The 17,654-nt window shown below is 60.2% G+C and overlaps 3 protein-coding genes across 5 annotated transcripts; 1 reads left to right on the forward strand and 2 right to left on the reverse strand.

Annotated features, from left to right (window-relative positions):
- Positions 1–6: 6 nt before the first annotated feature.
- Positions 7–10,443, forward strand: CRLF1 (cytokine receptor like factor 1). Its single transcript, XM_029218245.1, has 9 exons — positions 7–134; positions 4,760–5,041; positions 5,377–5,506; positions 5,674–5,843; positions 6,860–7,017; positions 7,152–7,320; positions 9,243–9,430; positions 9,544–9,586; positions 10,104–10,443. Exons 1-9 carry the CDS (start codon positions 23–25, stop codon positions 10,115–10,117), a joined length of 1,266 nt encoding a protein of 421 aa, XP_029074078.1. The 5' UTR covers positions 7–22; the 3' UTR covers positions 10,118–10,443.
- Positions 10,444–10,700: 257 nt separating this feature from the next.
- Positions 10,701–14,754, reverse strand: REX1BD (required for excision 1-B domain containing). 2 transcript variants are annotated; one of them, XM_029217341.1, is made up of 5 exons: positions 13,302–14,754; positions 13,125–13,207; positions 12,616–12,820; positions 11,552–11,628; positions 10,701–10,925 (listed from the first exon to the last, which is right to left on the reverse strand). In XM_029217341.1, the coding sequence occupies exons 1-5, from the start codon at positions 13,401–13,403 to the stop codon at positions 10,853–10,855; spliced, it is 540 nt and encodes a 179-aa protein (XP_029073174.1). In that variant the 5' UTR covers positions 13,404–14,754; the 3' UTR covers positions 10,701–10,852. The 2 variants fall into 2 exon arrangements, 1 of the variants encoding a protein (XP_029073174.1); XR_003792722.1 differs by having other exon boundaries at positions 10,706–10,925; positions 11,479–11,628.
- Positions 14,755–14,939: 185 nt separating this feature from the next.
- UBA52 (ubiquitin A-52 residue ribosomal protein fusion product 1) lies at positions 14,940–17,393 on the reverse strand. Of its 2 annotated transcripts, none has more exons than XM_029217342.1 (5): positions 17,326–17,393; positions 16,322–16,435; positions 15,972–16,058; positions 15,223–15,325; positions 14,940–15,137 (listed from the first exon to the last, which is right to left on the reverse strand). In XM_029217342.1, exons 2-5 carry the CDS (start codon positions 16,422–16,424, stop codon positions 15,044–15,046), a joined length of 387 nt encoding a protein of 128 aa, XP_029073175.1. In that variant the 5' UTR covers positions 16,425–16,435; positions 17,326–17,393; the 3' UTR covers positions 14,940–15,043. The 2 variants fall into 2 exon arrangements, with proteins under 2 accessions (XP_029073175.1, XP_029073176.1); XM_029217343.1 differs by having other exon boundaries at positions 16,322–16,432; positions 17,326–17,370.
- Positions 17,394–17,654: the final 261 nt, after the last annotated feature.

Consider the following 17,654-nt stretch of genomic DNA (forward strand, 5'->3'; position numbering starts at 1 on the left):
CGCCCCCGGCAGCGCCGGCCCCATGCCCGCCGGCCGCCCGGGCCCCGCCGCCCAATCCGCGCGGCGGCCGCCGCCGCTGCTACCCCTACTGCTGCTCTGCGTCCTCGGGGCGCCGCAAGCGGGATCAGGAGCCGGTGAGTAGCCGGCGCCGTGCTCCCCTCTTCTCGCCTGGGCCGAGAGCGTGCGCCCCGGGGGCAGCCGCGGGGGGAGGGGGCGCGGGCGCCACCTGGACCGCCCGGGAACAAAGGAAGGCGCCCCCGGCGCGGCCCTCGGGGCATCCTCACCTGTGGGGCGCACGGCGCCGAAGTTCCCTGGCCCGAGGGTCCGGCTTCCGCTGCCGAGGCCTTTTTACCTGGGCTCTCCTCTGGAGGACGCCCGAGTCGGCCCAGGGGGGTCGAGGGGCCGCGCGGCCTGGGACCCTCTGCGCTCCAGGACGCGGTGGGCGCACGCGATAGCGTCTGCTGACTCGGAGACGCGGGGACCGCGGTTCACCGCTCTTGGGCGGCGGCGCACGCGGTAGGCGCGCTGGGTGCCGGCCCTGAGCGGGCCCCCCCCGGGTGGAGGGATGAGCCCCGTGAGGAAGGCGGGGCGGGAGGGGGCCGCTCTGGCCGCCTGGCGCGCGGCCCGGGGTCCCCGGGGACGCGCCTCTCCGCGGGCCGGCGCCGCCGCCCTCCCCCTGCGGGACCCCGCGCGCGGGGGTCCATGGAGTCCTCTCCACTGGCGGCGCTCAGAGCTGTTCCCGGCCACGCTGCGCCGGGCTAGGAGACTCTAGCGAGAGAAATCTTTGTGAGAGAGTGGGTGAGAGTGAGAGGGAGCGGGACCCAGCGAGTCCGGGCACCGCAGGCCCAGCCGTTGTGGGGGGGAGCAGCCACCGGGAGCCCACAGCCCCCGCAGGCCGAGACCCCCGCCCTGCTGGGAGCGCCTGGCCTCCGGTACTCTCCGGTCCCCCACCCAATGCACACCCCCGCCAGGACACGGTCTCCACATCCAGACCCACTCTGGGACACACCCAGAGACACACAAAGACTCACACTGGCTTGTGGCCCGTCACCCTCGCCCTCAGATGTGCACACACTGCATCCCAGATGCACATTCGCACACCATCGGGGCGCACACACACATTCCATCCCTGACACACACACATTCATGGTCACACTCTTTCCGAGGGAGAGGCAACACAGGGCACGCACGCAGGCACAACCTGCCCTGGATGTTCGCGGTCACTCCACGCACCCCATCCAGGCACACAAGTCGACCCGGGTCGGCAGACACTGCACCCCAGGTGGGCCTACACTGCACAGAGCTGTTTGCAGGCTCCCTGCGGTGCTCTTTCAGAAAGAGCAGGGTCCGGCGTCCTGGAGGCACTTGCTGAAAGCCTAACATGCCCAAGGCTCCTGGGCAGGTGAGGGGCTGTCCCAGGCCCTTCTGGGGTTCCTGATAGCAGTGGGGTTCCTGCCAGGCAGTGGGCAGCACCTGTGAATGCCACCTTTAGTGGCAGGCTTTGTTTCCCAGCCAGCAGAGCAGCAGGCAAAGGTGGTGGTGGTGGAAGGATTGTTGTGCGTGTGTTTTTTCCTTTAAGGGGGAAGAAATTAAAGATTCTCACACCTCGGCAATATGTTTCTACTTACGGTGTGGTATGTCTTAGCACCTGACCAGCAGGCGGGTGGGTCGTAAAGCGTCTGCAGGTACCAGCGGGACAGGAGATGGGGACCCGCATGGGGACCCCGGGTGGAGGCCACCCTCCTGCCTTGTTTGCAGAGAATCTCACACTTTTCCCTTTTAAAACACATGGTGTTCCTTTTTAATAACGGCAGTGGCTCCAGATTGGGAAGGGGGAGAGAAAAAACTTTTAAAGGCCCCAGCTCTGCGGGAAAGGCGGGGAGGCAGGGAGCAGGGGAGGGGGGTTGTCCAAAAGCCTAGCCCAGGGATCTGCTTAAGGGAGCCTTCTAGGAAGCCCCCCAAACCAGGCCAAGGGCCCTCCCAACCTCAGTGGGCTGTCCCCAGCTGCTTTGCCTGGGCTGGAATGTGTGCATCCTGGTCCCAAATGCCTTGGCCCATTGTTTGGGGGAGGCCTGGAGGGAGTGCACCAGCCAGCCAGGGACCCCAGAGCTGGGAGGGGCCCTAATCCCAACAGTTGCTAGGCACTGCAGTGTGCTGGGCCCTCTGGACGTGGTGAGCTCATCTCATTCATCTCCCCAGCAGGTAGAACGTATTTTCCTCCCATTTTACGGAGGAGGAAACTGAGAACAGGGGAGGGGAAGCCAATTGCCCAGGTGCCCCAGCCGAGATGGGCACCCACATCCCAGGAGAAGGTCTCCCTGTGACCTTTCCTGCTGGAGCTTGGGGTGCGGGACTGGCCTGTCCAGGCCCGCCTGGCCTTGCCCTCTTGCCCTGTCCCCCGCCCAGCCCGGGGAGGGCAGCTGCAGCTGCTGGCAGGCAGGCCACACCAGCCCAGGCCAGGCTGGTGTGGCAGAGGGGCAGTGCCACAGCCAGCCAGGACCCCCCTGAGAGCCCCCTTCTTGGACTGGCCGTGGGGGTGAGTGGGGGACAGGAGGGCCGTGACCCACCCCTGGAGGTTTGAGAATGGGCCTGGGGTCCGGGCAGGCCTGGCCGTGCCTCCCACCCTGCTGGGGGGGGGGCCCAGGCAGGAAGCGGTGGGTGGGCCGGGGCAGAGGCGCTGGCACGCCCGAGTTCATGCTGAAGGAATTCCGAATTAGCGGGCGGCTGGCTGCCTGGGACCTCCAGGGCGGCCCCCTGGCCCCCCGCCCCCCAGCCGCCCCCGCCTCCTCGGCTCTGGCCGGCACAGCCGGCTCCTTCGCACGGACGCTGGGACCTCCGGCGAGCCCTGGGCCAAGCCCCAAACGCAACTGCGATCCCAGGCTCCAGCAAGACATGGCCCTCAAGCCAAGTTTGCCCCGGAAAATCGTCAGGGCTGGCCCCGGGAACTGTGTCCACCCCATCTCGCCCATTTGGGGCAGTGAGAGCCAGCACAGGGCAGCCGCTGGCATTTAGGGGCCTCCCAGGGAAACCAGGATCACCCTGTCCTTGGCTGCCAGGGAAGCTGGGCTGCCCCTGCCTCTCTGCCCCCCTGCAGTCCCTTCTTACAGCTGCCCAGTGATCCTTTTAAAATATAAATCCCTCCCTTGCTCAGAACCCTGGAATAACTCCTCCCTGCAGGTCTGGCCCCCTGCTAACCTCCCAGACCTCATTTCCTACCACCCCTGCCCCCCCAGTATCTTTGCACTTGCCGCTCCCACTGCCTAGACACTCTCTTTTGTATATTTTCATGGCTACTTCTTTCACTTTATTCACATCTCAGCTCAAATGCCACCTCCCTAGACAGGCCTCTTGGGCCATTTAGCTGCCACCACTGATTCGTGCTTTATTTTCTCCCTTACTTGTTCTCCTAGACATTTATTTGTTCTTTTTCCTACTGCTCCCTTGGATTCAAGGCCCAAAAGGGCATGAATTTTGGGTATCTTGTTCACCATTGTGCCCTCAGGTCCTGGCACACTGTAGGTGCTCCTTGAATGAATGAATGAACAAATGAGTGAATGAGTCCTCACTACCACTCTTGGTGGAGGGAGGGGCCCCTTCCCAGAGTCTCAGAGAAGTAAAAGAACTGGGTTAACCTCCAGAGTGACCTGGGGGCATTCGAACCCAGCTCAGCCTGGCTTAAAGATCCCACAGGGTTGTCCTTAAGACAATATTTTCACTCTTCTCAAACAATCTCATGTGGCTGATACCATGATGCCTACTTCCCAGGTGGGGAGACTGAGACTCAGAGGGGCATCAGGGGCTTGAACTGTGCATCCCCTCCCCCTCTTCTGTGCCTTGGTTTCCCCTTGGATAAAAACAGCTCTCTTTTAAGCTCTAATCTTTGGACTAGAAGGCTTCTCCAGTGGAAGGCAGGAGGAAAGGCATCAACCACGGCATCCCAGAGGCCCCTGTGCCCAGCACCCAATTCACACACAACCCAGTTTAGGAAGTCACTTCCCATCTGATCTTCCCAATGGCCCTGAGGACCGTGATTTTACTTGTTCCCATTTTGCAGATTAGGAAAACTGAATCGAGGGAAAGCATGATGATGGCAAGTCCCTTTGGATGGGGGTGGGGAGCCTAGAGCTTGCCATGGTCACTTTCAATTCCAGTGGCAGCGCAGAGACTGACAAATATAGGTTTAAATAGTGTGCCCTTCTTCTATTTGGTGACCTTAGGCAAAGGACTCGATCTCTCAGAGCCTTGTTATTTTTTTCATCCATAAAATGAGCAGGATTCTAGTAGGGGTCAGGGCACCCCTTTTTAGAAGTGCCTTCCTCCCCACAGAGACACATGTGTGAGGTTCTGGGGGTAGAAGAGAAAGAACACACAATCTGTTACTTCTAACTGTCAAAAATAAAATGGAAAAAAAAAAAAAGCAGAGTGTGGTCGTTGTCAGAAGTATGTGCAAAGCAAGAGGTACTTGGATCTGAGCGAGGTTTGTAACCACTCAGAAAGCCCTGAGCAAGTCAGTGAGGAAGTGCTTTGGGAGGACCTGAGTTGTGGAATCAGACAGTCCTGAGGCTGAATCTTGGCTTTACCACCAACCTTGGGTTTGTCACTTGACCTAATAGAGCCTCAGTTTCCTTCTCTGTAAAATGGGGACAATCATATAAAGCTCCGTTGCAGGACTACCGTGAGTCTTGGAGGACCTAGGATGGTGGGGGATGCTCAGGGCAGCCCCATCCCAGGCCTGACAGGTGCTCCTCTCTGACCCCAGACACGGCTGTGATCAGTCCCCAGGACCCCACGCTCCTCATCGGCTCCTCCCTGCAGGCCACGTGCTCAGTGCACGGGGACCCACCAGGGGCCACCGCCGAGGGCCTCTACTGGACCCTCAACGGGCACCGCCTGCCCCCTGAGCTGTCCCGAATGCTCAACGCCTCCACTCTAGCCCTTGCCCTGGCCAACCTCAACGGATCCAGGCAGCAGTCGGGGGACAACCTCGTGTGCCATGCCCGTGACGGCAGCATCCTTGCCGGCTCCTGCCTCTATGTTGGCCGTAAGTGGGCCCCCAGGACACCTAGGGGTAGCTCTTGGGGGCAACATCTCCCTCTGGAGAGGGGCATGAATCATGGGTCCTCTGGTCTGGGGCTGAACAATGGGTATACTGGCATAAGTTGAGAGGTACAGGCCACTAGGGTGGGAATGAGAACCTGGAGACCACCCCCCCACAAGACCATCCTCAAGAGAGCCATGCAGGTGGTCCTGCCAACATCTGCTCTGTCCATCCTCCTTCCGCTCCAAGGTGGGGGCCCCAGCTGGCAGCCAGCAACTCCCCCTTCCACCTGTCCACGGCCCATCCAGACCCTCAGCCCCTGCACCCCCCTTCCGCAGTTCCCCCAGAGAAACCCTTCAACATTAGCTGCTGGTCCAAGAACATGAAGGACCTGACATGCCGCTGGACGCCGGGGGCCCGCGGGGAAACCTTCCTCCACACCAACTACTCCCTCAAGTACAAGCTGAGGTCGGTGCTGGCCCTCGGGTGACATGTGTTCCGACGTGGCTGTGTGGCCTTGGCCACGCCTTCCCTCTCGGAGCTCTGGTGTCCTCTCTGCACTCCGGGGCTGCTGGGGGGAGGTTTGGGGGCCCAAAGGGACCCTCACGTGTCCTCCTCCCCTCCCGCCTCTGCAGGTGGTATGGGCAGGACAACACATGTGAGGAATACCACACGGTGGGACCTCACTCTTGCCACATCCCCAAGGACCTGGCTCTCTTCACACCCTATGAGATCTGGGTGGAGGCCACCAACCGGCTGGGCTCGGCCCGCTCTGATGTGCTGACACTGGACATCCTGGATGTGGGTGAGCCCTACCCCCCCCCCCCCGCAGGGCCAGCCTGGCCCACCTGGGATCCACCCCCTCCCCCTCGGCCCCCACCAGCCCAGCCACACTGCAGCTCAGCTGAGGTCTGCGCTGCTGGTTGGGTGGGAGAAGCTAGGCATCCACCCGTCCGTCCCCAGCCCCCCGAAGCGGCCAGGATACCCCTACTCTGTGGAGAACACCTGGCCTGGCTGCCTCCCCCTCGGCAGCCCAGGTGTGCTGAGGGGGGCCCCCCGGGGAGCCGGGAGGGGGCGCCCAGGTCTGGAGGCGCCCCAGGAAGCAGCAGCCTGTAGCTGGGGGGGGGGTGCAGGCGGGAGGCAGGAAATGGATGATCTGCGAGCAGAATTGGGCCTAATCTAATTAGGGTGTTTCTCAGCCCCAAGCAGGCCTGTGCCTTAACCCTTTCGGCCCCTCACCAAGGCCTCAGGGGAAGAGGCCAGCCCTCCCTGCTGCCCAAAGGGCTCCCAGAAGATTCCTCAGAAGTGTTGCAGTGACTCCGTCCTCCTGCTTCCCACTTTGCTTCCTTAAGTCCTGAAGCTGCAGTGGGCATGTTCTAAGCCTCAGTTGTCCCTTTGCACCGAGCAAAGCCGTCACGTTGAGGACCTTTGTGAAGTTGGAAAGAGCAGGAGGTGGGCAGTGGGGGGGTCGGGGGAGCTTCCCAGGAGTCTGGCAGCCCGAGGGCTCCCTGGTCTCCTGGGCATAATAATAATAATATCATCATGCAGGCAGTGTCTGCTTTTTACATAGTTCCCTGAAGATAGGATTATGTTTCTCCTGTCACAGATAATAACGGTGATAACAGCTAACATTAATTGAGTGCTTCTAGGTGCTGAGTGTTTCCTGAATATTATCTAATGTAATCCACCCGTCCTGAAGCGGGGAGAGGGGAGAACGGAGGCAGGTGCCATCTAAGCCACGTTCCCTGGTATTTGGACTCAGACAGGGACCAGCCAGGTCCAAAGAGAGCCCGGTGACTAAGCCCCGCCCCGCCCCCCTAGTGACCACCGACCCCCCGCCAGAAGTGCACGTGAGCCGCGTAGGGGGCCTGGAGGACCAGCTGAGCGTGCGCTGGGTTTCACCGCCTGCCCTCAAGGACTTCCTCTTCCAAGCCAAGTACCAGATCCGCTATCGAGTGGAGGACAGCGTGGATTGGAAGGTGCCCGCACCCACCCCCCAGTTCCGCTCCTCCCTCCTCCTCTCGCCCCTCCCCACCCCAAGCTGCCCCTGCCTCTGACCCTGCCCTTGCCGCCCAGGTGGTGGACGACCTCTGACCCTGCCCTTTCTGCCCAGGTGGTGGACGACGTGAGCAACCAGACCTCCTGCCGCCTGGCGGGCCTTAAGCCAGGCACCGTCTACTTCGTGCAAGTGCGCTGCAACCCCTTTGGCATCTATGGCTCCAAGAAGGCAGGGATCTGGAGCGAATGGAGCCACCCCACGGCTGCCTCCACCCCCCGAAGTGGTGAGCACCCCAACAGGGCTGGGTGGTCCTGGGACCAGCCCCAAACCAGTCTGGGCCTCTGTTTCCTTCAAGAGAGCAGAGGTCTCAAACTCTTGGCCCCGAGGGCCAATTGTGGCCCTTGGATCTATTTTCTTGGCCTGTCATTTGGAAAAAAAAAGTTTGACCTACTGGCAGACTTTTAAAAACAATAAGTTAGAACACAAATATCCTAGATTCCCTAGAAAAATTGTCTAGAAAATGTAATAGGACGCAGCCAGAGTTACTCCACAGCCCCCATCAGCAGAGGCTGCCCCTTAAGTCAGGGCCCTTACTCTTTCAGTTGCGCCATCCCCACCTGGCCTGTTTCACCCACATGTACCCCTTCTCCAGCCCCTAAGGGCAAGTGAGTTGGAGACCCCTGCTTCTAAGACGATGGGCTGCCAACTCTCCCTATGACCAGCTTTGATTTCCCCTTCTGTTAAAGGTAGCGGGATGGGATGATCAGGGGCTGGGTCTGATTCCCTTTGCGGTCAGCGGCGGGGGGCGGGGGGAGGTATCTAAACCCATGGACCTCCCTTCTCTCCTTTGTGAAATGGTATGAAATCTTCTTTGGTACGTCTGGCCTCAGCTTCCCTATCTGGAAAGTGGGGATGATAATCATGCCTGCCTCAAGCTACTGTGAGGGTTAGATGAGAGATAACCCATGGAAAGTGCTCTCGTGGCGGCTGCCACCCAAGCGTTTGCAAGTGATAGTTACTGAGACTCCCATCCCCTGCTCCCCCAGTGGTTTCACCTAAGGGAGGGCCCCTTTTCTGAGATGAGGACACCAAGGCCCCAAGGTCACACAGGGATCTGAACTCAGTTCCCTTGAAGTCCTGGCTCATGCTCCTGGGGTGATGGGGAAACCAAGGCCCAGAGAGGATCCCAGAGTCAGGGAGTGGCAGAGCAGGGCTCCAGCCAGTTCCCCAGACCCCATCCCGGGCCCCTCCAGGTTCGGCGGTGGGCGGGAACTAGCACAGCTGGGAGGGGCCTGAGCCTTGGCCCCTGCTCGTGCCCAGCACCTGTGATTCTTGCACGTGAGCCAGCAGGCGGCTGTGTCCGCTGGGGAGGCTGGGGAGGCCAGGGGAAGCCGGCAGGGGCGGTGGGGGCCGGGGCTGTGCCAGGGCCTGTCAGCGGGTCCCCGGCGTTATTTATGACGTGAGGCCAATGTCCTTATCCACCAGCCTGCTCAGGGCTGGCTGCGGCCAGCGACTGGACCGACAGGCCGGCCTCCCACCTGGCCCTCCTGGCCCACTCCCCATCCAACGGGCTGTACTCTCAGGCCTGTCCTGGGGGCTTGCCCCTCCCCCTCAGAGCCACCTCGAATTCTCTGTCTCCCTTCATCTCTCTGTCACTCACTCTCTTTCCCTGTTTCTATCTTTCTGCCTTTCTTGGTTTCTGCGTCCCTACACCCCCAGTGTCTCTGTCCCTCCCTGCTCTGGCTCTCCATCTCTCGAGCCTCTGCATCTCCTTGGCTGTCTCTCATTGCTTTCTCTCTCCCTCTATCTGTCTCTCCTTGCCTCCATCGCTCAGTCTCTGTCTCTCTCTCTCCAGCTCTTTCTCATCAGCGTCTCTCTCTTCCTTCCTCTGCCCCCTGCTCTGTCTGCTTCTCATCCCTTTGGCCCTGGCCTCTCTCTCCTCCCCCCCCCCCCGCCCCCTTCCACTCACACCTGGCTCAGGCCACGGGAATCGGGTTCCTAGAGGGGATGTGGAGGAGGAGCCCCTTCCTTCCCCTGCCCCCTATCTCCTTGGGGGCGCAGCTGGGCTGCAGTGCAGGGCTGGGCCGTGGGGAGGATCGGGTCCCATAGAAACAGGGAGGGAGGTGCCCTAAGGGAACATCCCTCTCCTGCCCGCGCGCGCCCTCTGCCGGGCGCTCCCCGACGCTGCCTCTCCGCCTCCATTAGAGCGCCCGGGCCCGGGCGGCGGGGCGTGCGAGCCGCGGGGCGGCGAGCCGAGCTCGGGGCCGGTGCGGCGCGAGCTCAAGCAGTTTCTGGGCTGGCTCAAGAAGCACGCGTACTGCTCGAACCTCAGCTTCCGCCTCTATGACCAGTGGCGAGCCTGGATGCAGAAGTCACATAAGACCCGCAACCAGGTAGGAAGGAGGGACGCCCGGGCGAGAGGTGGAGGGGTGGGGCCAGGGGGGTAAACGGGCTGGGGAGGTAGGTCCTCAGCCCTCAGACACTGCCTCCTTCCTTCCAAGCACAGGACGAGGGGATCCTGTCCTCGGGCAGACGGGGCGCGGCGAGAGGTAAGGGGGGCCCAGGTGGGTGGGCAGGCAGGGAGACAAGGGCCCCTCCTGGTGGCCGTAGGCCACGGGCCCTCCACCCTCAGCCCTAGTTACTGAGGTGCAATCCCTTCCTCCATCTCTTACCAGCATTTACGTTTCTCTTATCAGCATTTACGTTAACACCTACTGTGTGCCTGCCCCTGTAGCCCTTAGTCTAGTAAGAGCATCCAGACCCCTTTAAAAAGTCCAGAGGGGAATGTCATCCTCAGGGATGAATGCACATAGCCACCCGGTAGCATTATATGAGCGCCTACTGCATACCGGCCCTGTGTCAAGCACATTACCTGCAGGACACCCCATGGAATAGATATTACTTTTCAGATGGGAAAACCGGTGCCTAGAGAGGGGCAATAGCCTACCCAAGGTCACCCAGCTGAAAGTGGTGGAACCAGGACCTGAACTGGGGCCTCCTCATTTGCTCTGTGCTCCTGGCCCCTCCCAGGCTCCTTGCTAAGCCTGGCTTCCCCTCTGCCTGCAGGTCCTGCCAGATAAGCTCTAGAGGCTGGGGCTGTCCTCCCTGCTGCATGGAGACCCAGGGGCCACCCCCAGACTGGGGGCCACCTCTGTACCCTCACCTCAGGGTGCCCCAGCCCTCTCGGCAGCAGCTGGGGTGAGCACTCTGAGCTCCGAGGGCCACAACAGCTCTGGCCTCCACGTGAGGTGCACCCCAGTGGGGGGAATGTGTGTGAGGGGGGCTGAGCTTCCCAGAACGCCTGCCAGGGCTGGGGGTGAAAAAGGGTCATTACTCCCCCCCTACCCAGGACCACTCCAAAGAGTCTTTTTAAATAAACAAACTATTTAGGTGCCCTGACTGTGAAGGTGAGTTTGGGGCTAGAGTGGCCTAGGGTGGGGGCTGACGAGGAATCCTGATGACCCTTTGGGATGGGAATCTTGACCTCCCAGAATTTCTGACTCTCTCCATGATCTGAAATATCTGGTTCCAAACTCCTTGGAGAGTGTGATTCAAAACACCAGAGTTTTTACACTCATGGAGTGGGGGAATCTTGCACCTGCCATCCCTGGCTTTGTGGGATCCCACCGCAGCGCAGAGAGACAGTGGAGCAGCTGCAGACGAAAGGTTCTTTATGTTCTTTATTATGAGAGGTGAGGCGAACTTGAAGAGGGTCAGTGGTCCGGTGGGGCATGACCCCAGCCAGCTGGCAGTCAGGGCAGAGCGCTGTATTTCCCATTTCCCATCTCCTTTGGCTTGTCCCTGGGGAGCCACCATCACTCGGCAGATTCTGCATCAAACCTGAGATCCTGGAGAACCTCGCTGATCGCTTCCATGGTTTTAATTACCCTACAAGAGTGGAAGGGAACTATAAATAAAACCCAGATGGGGCGAATTAGCCGCCGCTGCGCAGCTCCGAAGGGGCTGTAGCCAGCCCCGGGCCCTCTTGCCTGCTGCCAAACCTCCAGGCAGCGCTAGCAGCCAGAAGGACCATTTAGGTGCCTGGGAGGATGGGTGGTCCCACGGGTCCCGAGTGGCAAGAGAAAAGGCCATCTTGGGTGGGTGTGTGCCATCAGGAAGGTGTGCAGAATGACTGTGGCACATGTCTAGTGGGTGTGCACACGTGTGCGCTTGGGGGGCCAAAGGAAGGAATGTGCAGGCGTGTGCCTGGTGGGGCCTGGGCGACCATGTCCAAGCTCGGAGTTGAGCCATGTGAGCAGGATTGGTGTGTATGAGGTGCGCAGCTGTGTCCTGGGAATGCACAGCGGGTCTAGCGTGAAACTGCATAGCCTGTGCGCTGGGGGAATGTGTGTAGTACATCTAGGAGTCACCAAGTGAGTACTCTGGCGTGCGCACCCTAAGGGTCGTGTGCAGATCTGCCCTTGCCAGCCCTGGGGCGCACCTGGCTGGGGGTGGGTGCCCAAGGGTGCATGTGCAAATCTAGCACGGTCAGCCCACTGGGAGGCGGTGCTCACTTCATCTTCAGCTGGTGCATCTGCAGGTTGTCCTGCCCAGTCAGCTCTGGTGTCCCCATCAGCTGCAGCAGGGCCACCTGGTTGGGGAATAGGCGGCAAGGAGGATGTCACAACTGGCAGAGGCCACCCCCTGCCCTCCCACATAGTAGGGAAGAAGAGACACTGAAGCACCGGGAAAGGCAGCGCAAGGATGGGGCCACAGCAGGTGCGGGTCTCAAGGGGCGGTACTTCGCGCAGGAGGAATCTAGGATTAGGTTTAGGGGGGCTCCTGAGGAGAGGGGCCGAGTGGGCGGGCCCTAGAATCAGTGCAGAGTGCAACATGGTCATGGCCTCATGTAGGCGGGGAAGGGGAACAGTGGTGAAATCTCAGGCAGGGATAGGTGGGCGGGGGCGGGGGTGGGGTGGGGTGGTTGGGTTGTGAGGGTTGTGAAGTAGGCGGAGTCTCAGGGACCTGCCAGGGAGTTACAATCCCAGGGTGGAAGTAGGCCAAAAACCTCGACTGGGATTGGGTCTCTAAAGCAGCGTGGCCTGGGAATTCCAGCGTAGAGTGTGATGTGGGCGTGGCTTCGCGTGGAGTTGGCCTGGGAATGGTAGTGTATCTTGGTCAGGATTGGCTGTAGAGGCAGAGTAGGCTGGGCCTTGGATCCCTTGCGGGAGGAACAGGCCCAGAACCTAGGCTGGGATCGAGGGTGTACCCGGAAGGGGACCTGGCCTGGAAATCCAAGGCCCCCAATCAGCAGGGGGTTGAGTACCTGGCCTGGGGCGTTGGGACAAGCCAGGGCGGGGTAGGAGCATTGTAGGGGCGGGGTCTGGGATAGAGTGGGCGTGTCCTGGGACTAAAGATCTGGATGAAAAGTGGGGGCGGACAGGAGGGGGCTAACCCTGAGACTCTCGAGTGAACTTAGTGGATGACTGAGGTGGGGCAGGAAGAGGGGGTGCTGGGGCGCCAGGGGCGGGGTTCGAGGGGACGGAATCTGGCCCCTCCCCAAGGGGTGCACAGTGGGCCAAGGCCCGAGAGACAAGCCGAGGAGTAGGGGGATACATGGAGGGGGGCGGGACCTAACCGTGGCCAGGCGCGTCTCCTCCAGCTGCTGCAGCCTGCGCACGTGGCTCGCGAGCAGCGGCTGCGCTCGGGGTCCGGCTAGCTCGGCCTCCACCGCCAGCACCTCCCGCGAGGCGGCGGCGAAGGCCTGGGTCACCTCGTGTACTGTGCTCCGGTAGCGCGGAAAGTCGTAGGGCGGGCCGCTGCTCAGGTACTGTCGGTGGCCTCTGCGGCAGGCGGGGATCCTGAGGCTACGGCCCCGGCTCCCAGGCCCTGCACCCGCATCGACCACCTGAAAGCCCTCCAAGTGTCCCCTAAACCCCAGAGTGTGGAGGACGTTCTGACTCCCGCAGGGTAACCCGAGACGGGCCCACCCCTGCGCACGCGGAAGGGAGCGATCTGGTCTCCCCGCAAATCCCGCCCCACCTCTGACACCGCGGCCCCGTGGGGACCCAGTTCCTCCCCCAAGGCACGCTCATCCCCGGAGCGGGCTGTGGGCTGACCCCTCCCCTCCCCTATGCCCTCACTTACTCCTCCAGCCGGCGGAAGGCCTGCGCGCGCTCAGCCTGCAACTGGTGGATGCGCTGCACCAGCGCCCGTATCGCGGCATCTTTCTACGGGGCGAGGGGCACGGCTAGGGTATGAAGCCGGCGCCCCCGCGCCTGCACCGCCCGCCCCGCGCCTGTTCCCGCTCGGGCTCGAGCTCACCCAGGGCCACACCAGCTGCTCGCGCTCCGGGGCTCCAGTGGCTTCCGCATCACCGGGCACCGCGGAGACAGCAGACTCTGCCGCGGCCTCAGTGATGATCATGACTGCGCAGCTCTGGTCCCACCCTGGAGCAGGTTGCTCCGCTGCGCCTGGCGCCCCCTGCAGGCCCGGAGGCCTCTGGAGCCAGCTTGTGGCGGCCAGCTAACCTGGAGACCCCGGGGGAAGAATGGGGAGCGAAGACTGGGGGCTTCTCAGGCCTGACACCCTCCACCCACCTCCACCCCTGTGCTTGTTCCCGACCGGCGCCTGCCTTAACGTTTTCGACCTTAAATGTACGGTTCTGTATACAGCAAGGCTGTCCTTCGGCTTGTTTCTATGCAGCTATGTCAAAACCCGACTTCAGGGCTTCCCTGGTGGCGCAGTGGTTGAGAGTCCGCCTGCCGATGCGGGGGACACGGGTTCGTGCCCCGGTCCGGGAAGATCCCACATGCCGCGGAGCGGCTGGGCCCGTGAGCCATGGCTGCCGAGCCTGTGCTCCGCAACGGGAGAGGCCACAACAGTGAGAGGCCCGCGTACAGAGAAAAAAAAACAAAACCCGACTTCACTTCCTCACATCCCATCCCCACTAATACAAAGAAAATTGAATCCAAGAAGTGATAGCTGATAGCCATCACCTAATGCCACAAGGTTGTGACAAGAGCGGGATTTGAACTCAGGTTCTGACACTGGAGAATTCAAGTCACTGGCACCCACAGGTTCTGTGTGAACTGCTTTGAAGAGGGGGGCCTGTGCAAAAGGCCCTGAGGTGGGAGTCTGGTGCAGGCCTGAGGTCAAGGGTGGGGGGTGGGAGGGTTCCTATTAAGTACAGAGAAGGCCTGGGACCTGGACATAAACTGCCTAGTTTGAGCTTCAGGAAGCTTCCTCCTCCCTTCCTCCTCCAGGAGTGGACACAGGGTAGACCAGAAAGATGGTGGTGGCCTGGCCTTAGGGAGGAGGGGGCAACTGACAAAAATGAAACTCAACTGAGGCCTGAAGTGACAGCCTTTAGCTGGCACTCCAGGTCTCAGCTGTTCTCAAGCATCACTGTCTAGGCCTGGGTTGTCACCTACAGGAAGCCCCAATCACCCCAAGACAAGCAGAAACATGGTGTTGTCAGGGCACTACCAGCCCTCACCTGGCAGACATCAGTCTTGGGTGGGACCCAGGAGCTCCTAAAGGTCAGTCAAAATTGAGAACAGGTATTTTACGCTAGGTGGGGTGTTCCTTCCTACCCCGCCATCCACCTACACCCGAACACCTCCAGGCCCCAGATGTGAGGGTTGTTAATGTGCCTGACCAGGTCCCACCAGTCCCTAGGCTGAGGTCTTTATTCCCATATTACAGATGACAAAATCCAGATGGTCGGGCTCACTTAGGCTATGTGGCAGAGGGCCAGGAGTGAGACTTGCCTGTGCTGTGGTTATGACAACTTTAGACATGAAGGGCAGAGACCATGGCCCACTTTACTGGTAAGACAACTGGAACCCAGGAGAGAGGACCCCCAAGAGCTATGAAGAACTGAGTGACAGGAAGTCCCTAAGGGAGATGCCCGCACCTCAGCCACCTCCCCACTGGACAGACCAACCATATGGACACCAGTTACTGCTCCAGTCAACGAAAGGGAAACTTTACTGAGGCCCCAGGGCCATGGGGCTTAGGCAGGAGGCCACCCTGCGGGCAAAGAAGAAGCCGGTGGAGGGGCCTTATTTGACCTTCTTCTTGGGGCGCAGGTTGTTGGTGTGGCCGCACTTCTTCTTGCGGCAGTTGACAGCACGGGGGTGCAGGCGAGCGTAACACCTGTGCGAGGACACGAGCGAGTGGTGAGGGCACATCCCGACCCCCACCAGGGCCAGCCCACACCCCCAATCTGAAGAGTACATACTTGCGGCAGATCATCTTGTCGCAGTTGTATTTCTGAGCGAGCTGGCGAAGGGAAGGCTCGATGATGCCACCTCGCAGACGAAGCACCAGGTGCAGGGTGGACTCTATAGGAAACGAAGGGCAGAGAGAGACAGTGACTGAGCCTAGGCTCACCACCTCAGTCCCACAGGTGCAGGGCAGCCTCCAGTGCCCTGCAGACCAGAGCTTCTCATGTGTGACAGGGACACATCGGAATCCGTTGCGTGTTCTATGTGTAGATGGACACACCAGCCCAGCCCACCCCACAGAACCTCCACGTTGTCATTTCCCACCAGTCCTCGGGGAGTCTGAGACTAATATAAATATACATCAACAGTGGTGTCCATCTGGGTTTCCCCAAGGGCAAGGCAATTTCTAAGTGGTGCAAGGACGACCTTTTATTTTCCTAGGTAAGACATTTAAGTCTTTTGCTGCAAAAAGTGGTGCCGATTTTCTTTACAGTAACCACATTGAGAAACACAAGAATTAAAGAAAAAAAGTGAATAAGAACATGAGAAACCATCACCATTTGGAAATCCTGGTGGAGATCCTGAGATGCTTTCCAGCGATGGAAACAGTACCTTACAAAGCAATACTCCCTAGCCCTATCTGATCCTCACCTTAAGAACAATCCTCCTCTACAGCCCCCTCCCGGTGCTGAAGAGGCTGTCAGCTACCCATCCTGGGTCCTAGGCCTCACTGAGGTCCTGTCTAGCCACCCCACCCCCGTACCTTTCTGGATATTATAGTCTGACAGAGTGCGGCCATCCTCCAGCTGTTTGCCCGCGAAAATCAGACGCTGCTGGTCAGGTGGAATGCCTAAGAAGAGAGCACTTCAGTTACTAAAGCTCTGGGAAGAATACTATCAGCAGATCTCCCCTCCCTCCACAGGGCTGTGCCAGGATCACCCAACTGTCAAAAGGGAAAATGAGGTAGAGAGGACAAGCTGCCTTCCCAAGATCACACAGGGGAAGCACTGGCATGGCTGAGATCTGTCCAAGCACCCATTCCACAAGGGACAGCAGATCCTCAGGGCTGAAGGGCCCCCATTTTGCGGAGCACCCAGCCCCAACCCAACTCACCCTCCTTGTCTTGGATTTTAGCTTTGACATTCTCAATGGTGTCACTGGGCTCGACCTCTAGAGTGATGGTCTTGCCCGTCAAGGTCTTCACAAAGATCTGCATCTCTGTGTCTGCTGGGGAGACAGGGGGGAGAATGGCCGGATGGAGTAGTGAGCACTGAAGGTTTGAGCAGCCCGAGCTCACAGGCTGGCCAGCCTTAGTTCCTGACAGCCCTGTGCCGGCATCGACTTCAAATGCAGGCCTGCCCCAGTGCCTGTTTCCTTCCACCCTCCAAGCCAGCAGCTTCGTCTTTAAAGATGGAACGAAAAGTACAGGTCTACAGCACCACCTTGCCAAGAACGGTCTGGAGGTCCCATCCTTCCTCTCCTCCGCCAGCCCCCAGTCTTCCTGCAGCCGGGGTAGGAATCCCATCTTAGTAGCAGCCCCCCAACACACAAGCTTTCCTCCCTACAGTCCCTTCTCCTAATTCCAAGCTCAGACACCCAAAACTTTGGCTTCCTTCTGGGTTACGCCCTAATCCTCAGACCACATTTCCTGCCTTTGATCCAATCCATAAGTAACAACTGCCAACCACGTGCCTGATACTTGTTTACACAGGTATTTCCGTTTTTTCACTTTCCAAGTCTAGAAAACGGCTGCTACTACCAGACTCTACTTACAGATGTAGAAAAGCAGAGAGACCCAACTCAAAGGCTTAATATTTTTAAATGGACTGGCAGAGTGTCTGCCACGAGACAAAGTTACAGTTAATACTCCTCCCCATTAAATCGGATCTGCCCCGAAGGACACATCCTCGCCCCAAAGCCTCGTCAGATAGCTGGGGCCGGCGGAGCGGGCAGGCTCCTCTTCCAAAGGCCGGCCGGGGCCCAGTTCGGGCTCGGAACCCGGCCCAGTGTGCCTTGCTAAGCCGCCCCACAGGTCCTAGCTCGCCTAGACGGATTCCAGGCCGCCCTCTCCGCTGCCCCGCAGGCTACCGCCCAACCCTGCCCGGGCCATCACCTACCTGCTCCGTCGTCTCGTTGACGAGAAAGAGGGCGGTTGAACCGGAAACCGCCGATTCGCCGCCGAGGGCGCCTGCGCACCGAGCACGCTGCGCGCCTGCGTCACAATCCGCGCCGCGCCCCGCCCTCGGCCCCGCCCCGCCCCTATGTTGCGTGCGGGTGCACGAAGCCGAGGCGCCTGTGAGCGGCTGGTGCCCACCTGCCTCGGGGTGCGAGCTCCGCCCGTCGCGTCACGTAGGAATAATGCCGCACCTTTCCTGGTGTTTCTGCTCGCTGTTTCCAGGCCGCCTGAAGACTGCCCGCACGTAGCGGGTGCTCCGGAAATATTTCA

Source organism: Monodon monoceros, unplaced genomic scaffold, assembly GCF_005190385.1.
Source record: "Monodon monoceros isolate NGI ecotype Baffin Bay Population unplaced genomic scaffold, NGI_Narwhal_1 Super_Scaffold_12, whole genome shotgun sequence".
NCBI classification, from domain to species: domain Eukaryota; kingdom Metazoa; phylum Chordata; class Mammalia; order Artiodactyla; family Monodontidae; genus Monodon; species Monodon monoceros.

What these genes read in the sequence shown, in the direction of transcription:
- REX1BD (XM_029217341.1), bottom strand. Translation starts at nt 13,403, where the DNA reads ATGATCATCACTGAGGCCGCGGCAGAGTCTGCTGTCTCCGCGGTGCCC. An exon ending in AGGAGACGCGCCTGGCCACG is followed by an intron (nt 11,629 to 12,615) that starts GTTAGGTCCCGC and finishes TTCCCCAACCAG; the next exon opens with GTGGCCCTGCTGCAGCTGAT. An exon ending in ATGCACCAGCTGAAGATGAA is followed by an intron (nt 10,926 to 11,551) that starts GTGAGCACCGCC and finishes CCACTCTTGTAG; the next exon opens with GGTAATTAAAACCATGGAAG.
- UBA52 (XM_029217342.1), bottom strand. Translation starts at nt 16,424, where the DNA reads ATGCAGATCTTTGTGAAGACCTTGACGGGCAAGACCATCACTCTAGAG. An exon ending in TAAAATCCAAGACAAGGAGG is followed by an intron (nt 16,059 to 16,321) that starts GTGAGTTGGGTT and finishes CTCTCTTCTTAG; the next exon opens with GCATTCCACCTGACCAGCAG. An exon ending in AGACTATAATATCCAGAAAG is followed by an intron (nt 15,326 to 15,971) that starts GTACGGGGGTGG and finishes CGTTTCCTATAG; the next exon opens with AGTCCACCCTGCACCTGGTG.
- CRLF1 (XM_029218245.1), top strand. Translation starts at nt 23, where the DNA reads ATGCCCGCCGGCCGCCCGGGCCCCGCCGCCCAATCCGCGCGGCGGCCG. An exon ending in CTCCTGCCTCTATGTTGGCC is followed by an intron (nt 5,042 to 5,376) that starts GTAAGTGGGCCC and finishes CCCCTTCCGCAG; the next exon opens with TTCCCCCAGAGAAACCCTTC. An exon ending in AGGACAGCGTGGATTGGAAG is followed by an intron (nt 7,018 to 7,151) that starts GTGCCCGCACCC and finishes CTTTCTGCCCAG; the next exon opens with GTGGTGGACGACGTGAGCAA.